The sequence below is a fragment of the Vanacampus margaritifer genome, chromosome 2 (assembly GCF_051991255.1).
Source record: "Vanacampus margaritifer isolate UIUO_Vmar chromosome 2, RoL_Vmar_1.0, whole genome shotgun sequence".
Lineage (NCBI taxonomy): Eukaryota > Metazoa > Chordata > Actinopteri > Syngnathiformes > Syngnathidae > Vanacampus > Vanacampus margaritifer.
Genome location: NC_135433.1, coordinates 50,432,895 through 50,449,557, shown reverse-complemented (window position 1 = coordinate 50,449,557; position 16,663 = coordinate 50,432,895). Strand labels below are relative to the sequence as shown.

Sequence of the window (16,663 nt, the reverse complement as noted above, 5' to 3'; positions counted from 1 at the left end):
TTAGATGCAAGGGGTGAGCCCGCAAAGGCAGGATACAGACATGACGATGTAGGTCATCACATCCCATTTGGCTTCATGTTTTCATAGCTATGCTCGAGTGAGAAAATATCATGTTGGAAGATCTTTCTGGAAATAACCACCATCCTTACCAGGCTTTTTACTCCGAAAAGGAGTATTTTACTGAGTGATAGTTCACTTTTTAAATGTTGTCTGACTCATGCTCACTTCTAAACACTACCCATAACTTCTAGGTAAGAAATTCTCCAAGTTCTTCATTTCAAGAGCCACTCTCCGTTGTTATGTTTTAATGGTGTGCTTCTATTGCATATCAGACAAACATCTGGGCTACAAATCAAGCATCTCTGGCTGCGAAACTGAAACTTGGATTTACTGTCGTCTGTAATGTTTGACAAATCTTCCCTTTATGCGACCGTGATAATCAACATCCTTATTCGTCATCTACTTTATATGAGAACATACTCGAAGAATGGCAGACTGCCTTGGTGAAGTATACCATAAGGAAAGGTTTGATTTAAATGCATGTTAATCACAAATAAGGAACACCAATACATTCGTCCTCACTCAAAAATACTTTTGTTGGCTGTTATCTTTGGGTAACTTTCCACCAATTTTTCTGTACTGCTTATCCTCACCAGGGTTGCGGGTATGCTGGAACCTATCCCAGCTGAATTTGGGTGAGAGGCACGGTACATCCTGAACTGGTTGCCAGACAATCACATGGCAGTCTGTGGGTAACTTTGAAAAGTATTTTCAGCAAAATGATGAACAACAGAATACTCATTGTGCAAAATGCCAAAATTAAAGTGTCCCATTCATCAAATAGCAAAGATCAAAAGGCTTCCCAAACCACCAGCTTTGTTGTTTTAATTACCCTTTTCAACACCAATCATTACGACATAGTAAAACAGCAATATGTAGGACAGATAGTTAGCAGGATTGTGCCAAAAATCCAAAACGAAAAATTTTAAAGAGCATGGATGCTATCTTTTGGCGAGGATATGACTCAAGATGAAGAATAGAGCCATTTGTTTTCACTACTACCGGTATGCCATCTATAGCCTCTTTTACACATCAATCCTGCAAAACAGCTGCAAGGGAGTTCATCAATTGGCTTTGCCTTTTAACACACAACTAAGAAGACAAGAAGCTGTTTTGCAATAATATTGCATTAAACCACAAAAGGATGAAAGGCGGTGATCTACTGTGTAGGGGTGCGTGAATGGTGAGGATGGATTAAAAGACGAATGGTTAAGCAATAGAACAGACAAAGCAATTTATGTATAAAGATCTTTCATAAAAAGGCCAATGCAATATGAAGTCACAATACTCACGTGCAAAGGATTGATTGGTCCTCACGATCTGTTGAGATGAGAAAAGAACATGGTCACCATCTTTCTATGTTCCATATTTTGTTCATGAGCTGTTTGGAAATTCTTCAATTCAAAATTTAAACACATGCAGACTACTACTAAGTGGCATGAAAGCAAATGAGGTTAACAGTAAAAATGCCACGTCAGTCTCCAGAAAAGTCAACCATTAACTGAAACACCGACCAGAAAGTGAAGGACTTTCAGATTTCGTTACAGCACAATACAGGCCCAAATCCAGATGACAGGATTAAACTTTATTCACTGAGCTTCGCATTCACTAAACTTTCCTGGCAGAACGTCATCGCTTCAGCATTATTTATTTTATCCGATAACATGCTCATTGAAATACAACCGCATATTCCACCACTACCACCACGCTAGGAATTATGGAAATCTGCAATATAACCTAATCCAACAAGATCCCTCTGTAAAGTAAATACCTTCATCATATCCACAACCGCAACCCACACAAGCGCTCACCAAACCCACTTTCCCCCTTTAAAACTGAACCATATGATTAAAAGCCTCATGTAATGCAATGACAGCTGTCAATGACTGCAGTCAACATGTTTGCACTGCAGTTGGTCTGCTTCTGTGCTCTGTGAAAAAGCACATTCCATTAACAAAGCCACAACTAATTTCACTGCAACAACAATAATATCCTTCATGACGTGTCATGTGACACCTGTGTCAAGACAGGGAGCCCATTGTCCCCTTTATTATTTGCGATATTTATTGAGCTGCTTGCATTAGCTATACGCCAGGATAGAATAATCCAAGGAATTCACTCCAGGGTAACAGAACACAAAATTAATCTATATGCCGATGATATTTTACTCTTTTTAGAAGAACCTGCTATCTTGTTAGGGGAAGTATTTAACTTAATGACTAAATTCTCACATTTATCAGACTATTCTATTAACTGGACAAAATCAACACTACTACTTATTACAGAAAATTCATGGAACCCTACAAGCCAGGACCCTCACTCTTTTCCTTTAATTTAAAAAACTTCCGCTGGACTCGGCCGTTACAAAATTCTACTGGAATAAAAAAATAAGAAGCAACGATTAGGCTATCTACTCTTCAGAAAAGCAAATCCAAAGGAGGTCTAGAGGCATCAAATTTTATGCACTACTATATAGCTAACCAGCTACAATACCTCATTATATGGGATATAAAGAAATACCAACTGTTAGATGGAACTAGAAGAGAAGGATTGCAGCAACCTCAGACTTTCAGATTTACTCTTTATTACAACATCGATTAAGCGACACAATTGTTTTAAAAACCCAATGAGTTCCTCCACCCTGACCGCCTGGTGGAAGGCACTAGAAATCACAAAATTCCAATTGGAGCCCTGCAGGCTTTCTCCCATATGGCATAACCTCGACTTTCAACTTAACAAGCAATCGTTTTATTTAGGTGTGTGGGAGCAAAAAGGAATTACCCATCTCCACCATATTTTCTTAGATAATATGTTTATATCATATACAAACGTATACAAAATAAAAAACTGATTTTTTTTTACATTATCAGCAAGTTAAAAATATGGTAAAGAAACAAATTCCAACACTTTGGGGTACGCTCCAACCGCCTGTTTTAGCTAAAGATATTAAAGCTTTCTCCGACAAAAACAAAAAAACTCTCAAAAATATCTAGGTTACTTTCGTACACAGATAAAATGTATTTACCCATCTCGAAATGGGAGACAGACCTGTCTATAGCTCCGGAATCTGACTTTTGGATTAAATTTTGTGAAAACATATTTAAAATGACAAAACACACAAATTTACAACCTATCCAATATAACATTATTCATAAAACACATATTACTCAATACATGATGAAGAAAATGGGACTCTCAGACTCCGACATTTGTCTCCAGTGTTAACAAAACACTGCCGACACTTATTTTCATGCTTTAAAGTTATGCACTATGGTTATTTTCTGGACTAAAGTCTTAGAAAAACTTTCCGCTATCTTGGACAGTAGGATACCTTTATCTCCAAGCTTGTGTTTGCTAGGGGACCTAACAACAACTGACTTACTACGTAAACAATCTCAATCTTCACACGTAGCCCTTGCTATCGCCAAAAAAACAATTCTTATTAACTGGAAAAATAAACAAACTCTGAATATCGACCAATGGTCTAACCTCCTCATAAATCACTTTTTAATGCAAATAATCTCTGCTTCAAATAAAAAACATATCAAAATTTATACAAACATGGGCTACACGTACATAGAATCTTTTAATCTAAATCTGGTAACTTGATTCTGCCTGTTACCGAGAGCCACCACATCGCTATAACTTATATTGCTGCTTCTGTATTTGGCATTTGACTAATGGTTGTAATTTTATAGTCTGGAACCCAGTTAGTTGCTGCCAGCAGGATTGAGTAGTACACATTCAATGAGATCTTACAGTCACCAATTCCTCAAGACTCACTTCCAATGGGCACTAAGGGTTAATATTTTGAATCATTGCATGCTTGTTGGTTAACTTTCTACTGTAGGTGCTGTCCCCCCTGGCCGGACATGGGCGGCTCTGCCCCTCTGTTGGCTGCTGGGTGGTGGCTGCGTCTCGGCCGTTTCCTGGGTCTCTTGGGGGGTGCTGCTTCAGGGTGTTCTCTTTCGGGTGCCCCGTGGTTCCCTCTCATCTCCCCCTTCCTCCCCCTTGCCTGCCCCCGCCGGGTTGGGAGAGGTCCCTCTTAACGCACTCCACTAGTTTTGCACAATACACTTTGTAAATAGAAACATAAGGCACATAACACACTCCTTGGGGGGGGTCTAGGGTGGACACACCGTCTTCGCCCTGCAACTTCCCTCCAATTTTAATGCACCCCACAACTAGGAGGGGCGGTTGAGTTGGGGTGGGGAGCCATCGGTTGGGGCAGATTGGAATATTAAGCATCTGTATCCCTGCCGCGCCACCACAGCCACCTAGTCTGGGGATTTGGGGGCCTGGTTTGTGGTGGGTGGCGGGTGTGTGGGGGAAGGGGGTCGTGGGCCGAGCGGGGCCGGCGGGGTGCCTGGTGGGCCTGCCGTGTTGAGGTGGGGGGGCGCGTCGGGGTTTGCTCTCCGGCTGGTGGCCCTCGCGGGGCCCGGGGGTTGTGCCCTGGCGCTGGGGGGTTGTGCTTGGCCGGTCGTCAGCTCCGTTGTTTGGTGGAGGTTTCCATGCATGCCAGATCCACCACGGCAGCATCTACCGAAATTCAAACACAATCTGCTTCTTCCTGTAGTTGTTGAATCGGTGGAGGGTGATGTCTGTGGATCTTACCTCTGCTTCATCTATCCTTCCTTTCTTTCTTCAGTCTTTCTTTTGGTCTCTTGAGGTCTTCCTAATTTGTTGGACTTTAGATGTTTCTGGGGTTGGTGCAATATTCTGTTTTGTAACCCTGTGGGTAGTAGGTGGTGTCTGGTCGATGCTGGATTTCACTTTTCTTTCTTTTCTTTGATCCTTCCTCAGGTCTCCTGACAACTTCACGACTGTGATTCTGAAGTCTTCGGTTTAGGTGAAGGGTATGGGATTCTTAATAGGTGTCAGGTGAATTAATTAGCACAAACACACACACGCACTTACGCGCACACACACACACACAAACACACAAGCTAGAGCAATAATGATGACATCTTGAATCAGTAAGATTACCGAATGAACAATACTGTGCTCTCTCTAAAAAATTAAAAATAAGTGTTTTTGTTTTGTTTTATTTTATTATGTTTTAAATGGAATAGGCTACAGTTGAATTGCACAATCTACAATGATTCAGACCTTTAAAATTTGGCTTGTGATCTAATAGCCTTCTCTGAATCAGCCAAGATTTTTTTCCAATGAGGATTTTTTTGGGCTAATGATTACATGTAAAGCAGTTGTTTTTCAAAAAAAACAAAAAAACAACAACAACAAAAAAACACCACAGACCCACAGATTTATCTCCCCCAGCTTATAATAGGCACCAAAATGCAACCAGTCTCCACTTGGTTCCAATATAAACTTGGACTGAGGTTTGGTAAGTGACACTTAAAACCTTAATTATTGGGTAATACTGACAGGCGTGCTATGCAGGCTGACGTGAGAGTCTTAATCATGGACTAGCTTACTTCATCTTTGGACGGTCCAAATATTGCATTATAATCAATTTTTCTTCAATAAAAGTTGTAAAGTTGAACTTTGGTTCATGGAAAAGGCTCAGGGAACAGCCCTTATATTATAATTCCGTCAAGGGATTAATGAAGTGCATCTACCACAAAGGTGCCAGTTATGGTTGCAAGAGGTTATAAAGCTTAATTTCTCTATAAAGAACCAAGTGGGTTTAAACTGTTGTTTTTTTCTTCCTTCTCCCTTCAATGTCTGCTGGAATTCTTGTAGCAGGAAGCGAGGATCTTTTTCATTTCTTGGAAGATAAATTCAGAAACACCTCTACATACTTTCAAGGATTTCATCATCATCATTCATTCATCATCTTACACCATCTAAGACGCTGCAGCTGCTTTGTCTATTTGTAGGATTTAAAAACTTGAAACAAGTTTACAAATGAGGTCATCCTTGCTGAATAGACATTTGGAAAACTGGAGCTCCGCATTTATTCTGTTTAAAGCGAGCATGGGATGAAAAGCAGGATTGCACATAGCTAGTAAATTCACACCTTGTTCACATGAATCACTTTTTACAGATCATCAAGGTGTTATCTTTCACCAAAGAAATGCCCTTTTGTCCTCTCATAATCAAACATAGGCAAGCTAGACAGCAGATGCAAATGTGAACATACTTTATAAAACAAATACAATCAGCTTTGTGTTGGATGTTGGGAAAGAGCAACAAACTGCTTGCTTTGATTGGCCACATTCCCCCTAATCCCCCAAATTTGATTAGAAAAATCTTCCAGTCTGCCTTCCGCAGACAGATCTACACAAACCTGATGGTTAGCAGTTGCACCAACATGGCCCTGTACCAGTCCTGCTCAATCCTCTTAACTCAGGCACGCAATGCAGAAACCAAACCAAGCACAGGCACAAAACAGAGCTACATCAACCAGCTTTGAACGATTAAGGCAGGAGCTGGTTTGCATATATGACATCATGGATAGCAAAGCAACACAAGATCAGTTCTGCAATCCGCACAAAATGACAAACAAATCTGTTTTAAATTGTAATGATTTTGTACATTTTCACCGACCAATGACTTTTTTTCTAGTGTGGTCAAAGTCACATTTAGTTACATAAGTGCTTTAATGAATGGGCCAGAAAAGTCTTTCCAGGTATAAAAATCTTCTCATATGTACATCCTCTGGCGGCAACAGCAGCAGCAGCAACAGCAACAGCAACATGAAAACTAAAATCAACTCAATGTTAAAAAAAAAAATAAGTCCCTTAACCCCTGGGCGTTATTTGACCATTTTTTGGCTTTTTGTTGGTTCTGACCAAGCCATATCAAAATAAAATAACGCCCAGGGGTTAAGGTAACATATAAACATTACAAATGACTGTAAGTACACAGGCCACCCACCAGTAATGGCAGGAGCACAGAATTAGCAAAATAAAATTGAGCAAACACATTTGTGAAAGTCCATGAGCTATACAGTTGCTTCCCCTTCTACAGCCATTTCTCTTCTTAATCTCTCTTCCTCATGTTCTTTTCACTTTCATTTGACCTTGCTCTCCTGTGAACATCCATCATCTTTCAGTGAGACTATCATTACTTTCATCCCACATCTCCTGTGGTTTTCTCAAGTTATTGCTTCCACCAACCTATGAGCCCTAAACTAGAAAGCGGTACAAGAATAAAAATGGGTGAAAACATCCAGGATATTGCAATACATGTCTACCAATAATTAACATACATTTTACATTTTGTTGAATATAGCTTCTTGTAACTGTCAATGTGTTCTAATGCCTACATTAACTTTCAAACTTGTTTAACAGTGTGAGAACATAAACCTGGTCGAAGTGGCCAGCTCGACCCACTTGGCAGCTCGTTGGTAGGTCATATTTTCCCAGGATGTTACTCTGACAAGGCATGCACCAATCAAATAAAACATTTTCTTTCCTTCCAGGAGCTCATCAGAACACACATTACATATTTATATATCATATCGTAGGTGTGAAAGATTCATATAGGGGAGACCGGGGCTAGTTGTATCACGGGTAAGTTGTCTCATTGCAATTTTCTTGTCCACCAGAGGGCGCAACGAAAAAGTGGAATACTAATTTCCTTCGTATAAATGGTCAGGGGTTGTGTACTGTCTGAGAATAGAATAGCACATTGAGATCTGAGATGAGTGCCAGTTTTCTGTTTTGGACAACCCAAAGTAAAAAAATTCAACTTCATAGATTTTATAACAGGCATCGTACATAGACAAATTCTAGCAGCAAATCATGTTGACTCGTTAGAGGAGATATTCACTTTAAACTAGAGCAATTATTAGCCAACATGGTAGTTTGGGGCAACTTGTCTCAATCATGTTGGTGTTTGTTGTCACATATGCAAAGAATGGGCCAATGAAAATTGCACCTCTGGCAACTCTGTTTTTTTATGCCAGAATTGTTCTTCAGATGATGAGTCTGAAAAGTGAGGAAATTAGTTTGCCGGTTTTGTTTAAAAATGTATTTTCCAGTTGTTGGAACTACAGTATGCCCACATGTCAGGACTTTTAAATTTCATGATGAACCATCCATCCATTAACTGAAATGCTTTATTTTTTTAAATTAAATTTAATCTAAAATTTTCAGTTTAAGGTACGCAAAACAGGCATTTGAGGCTGAGAGCTATGACCTACATGCCAGGAGGTCCTAAGGACTTTAATCTAGTTCATAATATTTTATGTTAAATGCAACCCCAACTGTCATGACAAGTTTGCTCTATATTATTTATTTGGCTGTTAATAACATAACTATGAGATTCATTTTTCAAAAGTCATTTCCAGTTTAATACATTTTGTAGAAACTTTATTTGGACGTACGCCGCCATTGTTATTTACATTGCAACGCATTCAGTGCGTAGTGACGTAGAATGGCGGCAGGCTCTCTGCCAAGCAATGTGAAACGCCTATCAAGAAAGCAAGTTAAGCCTCGTAGCATTCCTTAAAAAAACAACATGCAATCGGGAGAGTCACCCTCCCCCACACCGTGCTCTCGTCATTCAAACAAAATTTATTAAACTGGAAATGATTTTTGAACAATGAATTTCATAGTCATGTTAGTAACAAGTTACAACCAAATATATAATATAGAGCAAACTTGTCATGACAGTCGGGGTTCCTTTTAAAGTTTGCTCAGTGACTATGGTAAATTTTCAACATCAATGAATAACAATTTTTATGTCTGTAAAAAAAAAACTAACAAAAACAAGGAGAACATGGAACATTTTGTCCTTGTTTTAGTAGTTGCAAAATGCAGTGTGACATCTTACCCCATATAGTGTGACAACTTACCTACTGGTGGGGTAACATGTCATGTTCACTCCCTCTATTTGATGGCTTATAACTCTGCACTGACACAAAGTATGAAACTGACATGGATACAAAAAATATACATAAGAATTCGGTCCTTCATTTGGTATACATTTTGCTTATATATGATATAATATATAAAAGTATAAAAAGTGATACAACTATACCCCGGTCTCCCCTACATACTAGACATGAATGTCACTTTCATTCAGAGTGTGTCTTGCACATCAGGGTTCCTTTTGCTGCTAATAATTTATCTCCCAAGGGGATTAAGCAAACCTTAATTCTTCACATTCCAGAGAAATTCCCACTCTCCCTCCACCTCAACTAAAGTCCAAATAATTCCATTAGTCACCTTTATCAAGCTTTTGCAACAATGTGCATCTTCAACTCAACACATTGCAGCTTTAAGAAAAATATGTGTAAAAACAAACAAACAAAAAAGACAGAAAAAAAGTTTTGTTTTGCCACAAAAAGGTTGTTGCGTTCCCTAACGCTCCGAAAATTAAAGCCAACATAGATACCTGACTTCAATTCCGAGATGTCATTTCATGTTTTCACATAATATTTACAACTTTATTATATCAAGCAACTGACCAAATGAACACTTTTTGTGACAGGTGCTCTGCAGGTAAACAAGGGGACATTGTAAGGTTATAAAAAAAAATTTTTTTGCCCTTGGTTGTCCTTGTAACTGGGTAACACATTTATTCCACTCTGCTGCTCAAGCTCAAAATGTGCTTGATAAAAGAAGTCGTAAAATGCAGTTGAATGCAGTGAAAGGTCCATTACCGTGGCAACCACTTCACACGCATCAGAAATCCTGAGCACTTGTGCTACTCATCTCTATTCAATTTTGGTGACATTTATCCACAGCTGCACACTCGTCTGCACTCTTGTCTCCCTTATTAAAACAAAACAATAATCTTGTTTTGTTTATATTCTTACTTTTTATACTATATGCTCCCCTAGAAAGTTATTTCCACATTAAGGCCAATTCCTTTATTTGTCTTTTAATGAGAGCAAAATCAACACTCAGTATTTCTTGATGTGATGCACAATTTAAAGTAAGTGATATTTGTAACAAAACACACAAACACTCTGAAAGAGATGACTTGATTGAAGCGACTTCATTCTTAAATCATTCACCACAGCCTCTGAGTTGCTGTTTGCTCTGGGGACTTATTCTTTTCGGTCTTCTCTTTAGCATATAAAATGCATACTGTATAGTGTTTAAGTCTGGAGATAGGCTTGACCAGTTGAAAACACTTCTTGCCACCTGGTGAACTCCTTTGTTCCTTTGGCAATGTACAGAATTTTGGGTCATGATTTTTGCTGCTGCTCTTGTCTCATTCGTTTTAAGATAAGCTAAGATAAGATACACCTTAATTTACCCCACGTTACCAGCAGCAATACACATCATCACACATCGTATATAAATAATATGTATCATAAAAAATACTTATGTAGCCTATAGTTAAATAAAAACAGAGAAACACAGTAGTGCAAATAGATGGCTGTGGTGTGCATCATCGTCATCATAATCATCACATTTGTTGAATTTGAAATTAAAACATCACATCACACCACTTCAATGGTCTACCGAGAGTACAGCTGATTGTAAAGTCTAAAAGCAGCAGGTAGGAAGGACCTTCGGTACCTTTCCTTGTTACAGCGTGGGTGAAGAAGCCTAGCACTAATGGTGCTCTCTAGGGTTCGAACAGTCCCGCACAGGGGGTGGGAGGCGTTACCCCGATATATGATAGCATTGTCACCATTCTCCTGTTGCCTACCACCTCTACCGTCTCGAGACTAGAGCCCAGAACAGAACCCGCCTTTTTCACCAATTTGTTCAGTCTCTTCCTCTCCGCAGCTGAGATGCTGCTGCTTCAGTAGACCACATCGTAAAATAAGACTGAGGCCACCACAGAGTCATAGAAGGTCCTTAATAAGTCCTTCCGCACCCCGAAGGACTCAGCAGGTGTAGTCAACTCAGAGAATTTTCAGTCCAGAGGTTTCCTATTAAGGTGAACACCCAAGTACTTGTAAGAGTCCACTATCTCAATGTCTATTCCCTGGATGAAGGGGGTGGGTTAAATTACCTTTAGTCAGGCGAAAATCCACCACCAGCTCCTTAGTTCTTCCTGCATTAATCAGGAAGCGCTTTTCCTCACACCAGGCGAAAAAGTTCATGTTCAGTTCTTGGAAAAAAAGTATTTGTACTTCGTTACTTCCCATCTCTGGAAGTCGGCTGTGTAAATGGTGAACAGTAGAGGCGCTAGAACTGTCCCTTGAGGCGCACCCGTACTACAGATCAATCACCGTACCAGACACACGGCCGCTTGTTTTCACATACTGCGGCCTATTGGTGAGGAAGTCCAGAACCCATGTAGTTAGCTGGTGGCACACCCCTTTGAGCCCCAATTTGTCCCTCAGGAGATCTGGCTGGATGGTATTGAAAGCACTGGCGAAATCATAGAACATGATTCCATTTTAGACGGTCCTTGTCCTATGTAAAAGTACCCCAATGTGCAAATACCCAACATGGCCAGGGTTGCGAGGGACCTTTATAGCAGCTCGCAGCTCTAGTTATTTTTATTTTTCAGATAAAATATTCTTTACATTAATTTCTGATTATATAAAAAAAAAAAATGTAATATTTAAAAAATGTCAGAGTGCAAATTTTCAAGTTGTGAGAAAAAGAGAGACGGAAGGTAGATGAAAAAGCTTTCAATTTGGCTAAAAATGTCCAAAAAGGAAAAGAAAAAGCAGAAAATGACCATCAAAATGTCCATGAAATTGCCCAAAATGATTTTTTTTCCTATTAAAAGAGGCAGGAAAGAAAACGTTCAAAAAGTTACCAGAAAATGTCCAAAAACAAAAGAAATTTCCAAAACTACCTTAAAATGTTGAAAAAATTGCCAAAAATGTCAGAAATTTGATAGCAAAAAAGACAAAAAAAATAAACACAAAATGTCAAAAAAAGGAAAAAGAGAGGCATAAAATTACCATATGTCCATAAAATTGTCAAAAAATGTCAGAAATTTGACAGAAAGGCAGAAAAGCCTAAAATGTATGAAAAAATACAAAAGGGTATAAGAAAATGAATTGGATGCAACATATTTATGTTTTCTGGTGCAGCTCTAATTAGCTATTGGGCCCTCAGTACATAGACTAACAGTTTCATTCATCACAATATTCAAAATGTTTTGCAGCGTCAGACTGATGTTTTTGTTATTTATTTGGCCTAAAATTGCTCTTTTGACAGTAAAGGTTGATGAACCCTGGTCTAAACTAAAAATATGACTAAAACGTAGAGATAAGAAATTCAGGTCCAGAAAGTAAAAACCCCGCCACAGTTTGGCTTTATCCACAGGTGCTTCTACTCAACTTGCAGGTAAATGAGCTCGGGTGAGTAGAGGCACCTGTGGACTGATACAGCCAAACTGTGGCAGGGTTTTTACTTTCTGGACATTCCCATCGCTGCTAAAAAGCTATAAATCCCCCAACACAAAAGATTTTGAAAATGATGGAGAACGGCCGCTAGAGAGAGAATTTGGAGTACCCCAGTTACAATACCATCCATTGCAGGACCACTGGCCTAGTTACATGCTCTTTGAAGAATATGGTTAACTTTTTTTTCAAGTGTTTATCTTAAACTGTGCCATGTGGATTATTAACTATTTTTGTCAGTGCATTAAAATCAATGAATGGTTCAGTACACATGCAAGAACCCCTTTTTGAAAAGACATACAATATACCACGGTAACCACAGTTACTGTAGAGCAGTTCTGTTTGTAATAGCTTCAAAAAGGAAAAGAGCTACAAATTACATCATAAAATGTTGCAGTTAATGATAGCTAATGACAAGTTACGATATTTGCAGACCTCTGGCTTAAAGATAAAACACTTTTGATGTAAAACTATGCATGTTTCAGTACATTCACTGTGGCTTTTTGTAAACCGCTGAATGACTAAGCATTAGTAATTTCCATGCTGTTGGACCAGCTGCCAGTTTGGCATTCAAAGGCATGCACAAGTCTATGAAGCGCAAGCCAGACAACCCTGCAGAGCTGACTGGCCATTTGTGTGGACCAATCTATGCGTATGTTGGAATTCAGCAGTCCCTATCAGCACCGGGGCCTCTGGGGTGAGTGGGTGTCATTTGCGGCAGGTTGTGATGTTCAGGGGAAATGAGAAGCAGGTGTGTAGAACACGTCGTCAGTTTTTATGACTTTTAGCGTTGTTCTTAAAGCAACACCAAGGACTCTATTGGGTGGAGTTTTCTTTGTTTTAGTATTTCCATAGACTTTGCGCTGGTAGAATTGGACGTAATGGCCGTTTGCGCCTTTGTACACCTTTGTGGGCTGGAACACAGTGTTTTCCCAGCCAATGGTAGCAGCCTACCATATTTGAAGAAGGAGGAGGAATCGGAGCACAGTCAACCTGAGTGCGCCGGGGTTGACATGGCGGAAAAAGAAACCGACAAACTGGAGTTCTTGCATAACATCAGCAGATAAGGTTCAAGTTCTCCCCTTGTGTGTGATGTGGGCAATTTGAAACCAACTTGCACCCACGACGTGTGTCTTTTTGTCTCCTCAGATAAAACTTTTCGTTTTTTTGTAGCTCCTGCAATGACAGCACCAATCGCGCACAGATGCTCAAATCAACATCAATTTTTGCAACAAATGGGGAAAGGGAGAAGTGCTGTATGCCGTAAAGCAGTACACATTTGTAGTATTTGTGTGGCAAGGTTCCTACCACCCTCATCAAAGTTGCTTAGTACCGGTAAAATAGGGTGACCATATTCCCATTTCCCCAAAAAAGGATACTTGCCCCGGCCTTAAAATTGTGGTAACAGTTGCAGTTACACTGTGTACTTCACCTCTTATTAGTCACGCAATGCCACGAGACATTTTCATGAATTTATAAAAACCCCGGACACCCAAACAGGATGTAAGAAAATGGTCTGTCCTGGACTCGTCAGAAAAGAAAATAGGACGTTTGGTCACCCTATGTAAAAGCGATATAGACTCCCTCAGGACATGACAAAGGTACCATTCAATTAGCTGTTAGCTGTTGTTTCATCACAAGAGTTATGAAAATATTTTTTGAAGATTGAAAAGTTCCTAAGTGTTGCTTTAAGCTTTAAGGACTTGTTGTCAACAACTTGCCTCTCATAATAAAGCATTTTCTTCTCTGCCAATCAGTAACGTCATCCGTAACAATGTCGACTCGAGTGTCATTTGCACTTGATTAACTAATGAAATTTGAAATTTGCAACAACAGGAGGAATGTGGCACTCTCTCAAGAGGTGACGGACCAGAGAGTGGGAAAAGAACTGATAGGAGTACAAACAGCTGGAAAGACAGATCAGCGGTGAGAAAGTGGCACATTGGAGACCCGTTGCAAGGCTGAAATGCACATAATATAAATCTGCTATATATAGAACTATGTCACTGCATGACATACTTGCGGTTGAAATCCTATGGGTGTTTCTGCATTGATTCAGGTTTGGACTAGTGACGGCAGTTGGCAGCTGAGATCATAAGACCAAAATAGTTTGTCATCAGGGGTTAGTGAGCGTCCACACCCTCACGGAAATGAGCACAGTGAGTTAGGGACCCCCTGTGTTGTGCGTGAAGGCTTCTACACACACACAGACGACAGGGAGGAAAGAGAGGAAGCCATAGTCATTCACACCTAGGCGGTACAATTACATGCTCTTAATGTAGCAGCTTAATGAGGTACCTAGCGTGGAATTGTCCCTGTACAGTTCATGTTTATTGATGTTCATATGACCAGAACAATACAAAAAACTACTTTGACTTCTTAGGCTTGGTTCTAGGTTATAAAAATGAAATCGCTAGCTGATCCAACCATAGTGAATTCCCTAAAAACAACTCATTATGTGGATTACTAGTATGTTATATTTAGCTTCCGCACACCTGTACTGTATTATTTACTCCCTCCAATATCTAGACATGCAACTGAAGAGATGAGAGATTGTCTTCTCTGTGGCGGTGACCTCAGTGGTCCGTGACATCAAATTGCAAAACCATTCCCTTAATTGGGGTTACGTGGCAGTACTTTCCACCTTTTGTTTGCTCAATTTGCATAGCAGCAGGCAAAACATTCACATTCACAATTCCTGAACAAGTTGACATCCATGTCTGACTTGCGAATGACCTGGAGTTACACCTTTATGATTATGTGTTCTTTTTATTTTTCTGAGCAGTGTAAAAAAATCACCAAAGGAATGAAACAATGAGGGAGCCAGAATAAGACATGCAATTATTTAGTGACTAGACACATAATTTAAAGCACGGAAAAATGCACTCGCACTGAGCCATAAAAAATTGACTTAACCACAATGAAATGCTTTGAACTTTCAAGTAAATGAATCAAAAAGATAGAATCTTATTAAGACAGGTACATTTGTAATAGTGCCCATGCAAACATATTTGAAGCAGATGCACTGGAGGTTTGATTTACAGAGGAAATTGTGAATTTATAAGTTTGTTTTGCTTCCTCTTTATTACTTGGCACACAGTGCATCGATTACCTTAATTGCACACAGAGAAAAACAGTAGACATCCAAGGATAATAATTTACAATGTGTCAAAAATATGGCACATTATCATTTCTATATTTGGAAAAAAAATACTTGGAAAAGATGAATGAAAAGCAGTCTGTGGTCAGTGCATGCTAAAAATGAGACATTCGGCTCCATATCTTGCAGACACATGGTTGCCGGTTTCTTATACTATCCACAGTTAATTCAGCCAGATTTGTTTCCTTTTCAAATTTTTTACAAATCATATTTATGTAATGCTCTTAATGTGGAGGTGAAATAAGAAAAGTCTGTGAAAGAAAAAAGAGGCGATTGTGTTGAAGAAATCCAGGCCCCACATGTTTCTCATGGTGAGGCGCTCCTATGGTGTGGAAAACATCATTAGGCTGAGGAATAAATTATTTGAAATGTAATGCCTTTATATCACTATGACTCAAGCCTTGGCAATATGGCACAAACACATCATTGTATTTAGTATTAGATTTAGAAATGAAAAATCCATGGCTGCACTTTCTTGTCACAAGTCTCGGCATTAAGGCGGATAACATCTGTTGAGTGGGGGCAAGAGTGAAAACAGACGTAATGATGTCACACTTTAGTCTGGACCGTTGATTGTGTTGTTCCTGCCTACATTTTTTGCTCCCTTTTTAACTACTCGCTCTATTAACTCTTCATACTCATGCACTTAGTGGCAGCAACATAGCTGCAACATAAGGTACAACCGCACAGATAAATTAAATCAAGTAAGATAACAGCAGGCCTCCACCAACGCTAAAGGATTTTATGGAGGACCAAAACTGCTAAAATTCAAAATAAATAAATGGCTAAATGAATAAATAAATGACTAAAAGTGAAAATAAAAACTGATATAAAAATTTTGGGGGAAATTTAAATCCCCCAAAATAAATATAAATGGGAATAAAAACAACTATATATATATATATATATATATATATATATATATATATATATATATATACAGTATATACACACATAAATAAATACATTTGTATTTAATTTTTGAATTATATTTTTTTATATTCGTTTTTATTTTATTTTTTTCATTTATTTATTTATTTAGTCATTTATTTATTTTTAATTTTGGTCGTTTTGGTCCATACTGCCAGGTCGAAATGTTATTCAAATGAGTGGGCGGTCCTAAGCGTGTTTTGGGTTGGACTCCGCCATTGCAAACTGCCTTTCATTGGTCGAGTGAGCAGCTCTGCGAACAAGGAAGTCTCGCC

The 16,663-nt window shown here is 39.1% G+C and overlaps 1 protein-coding gene across 2 annotated transcripts in view; it reads right to left on the bottom strand.

Annotated features, from left to right (window-relative positions):
- The window catches only part of LOC144043236 (myosin-10-like), a 60,530-nt gene that overhangs the window by 28,713 nt on the left and 15,154 nt on the right, over positions 1-16,663 (bottom strand). For both annotated transcript variants that reach the window (XM_077556603.1, XM_077556604.1), the window contains exon 4: positions 1,353-1,380. In XM_077556603.1, the coding sequence (XP_077412729.1) occupies positions 1,353-1,380 (28 nt within the window). The remainder of the gene's footprint in view (positions 1-1,352; positions 1,381-16,663) is intronic.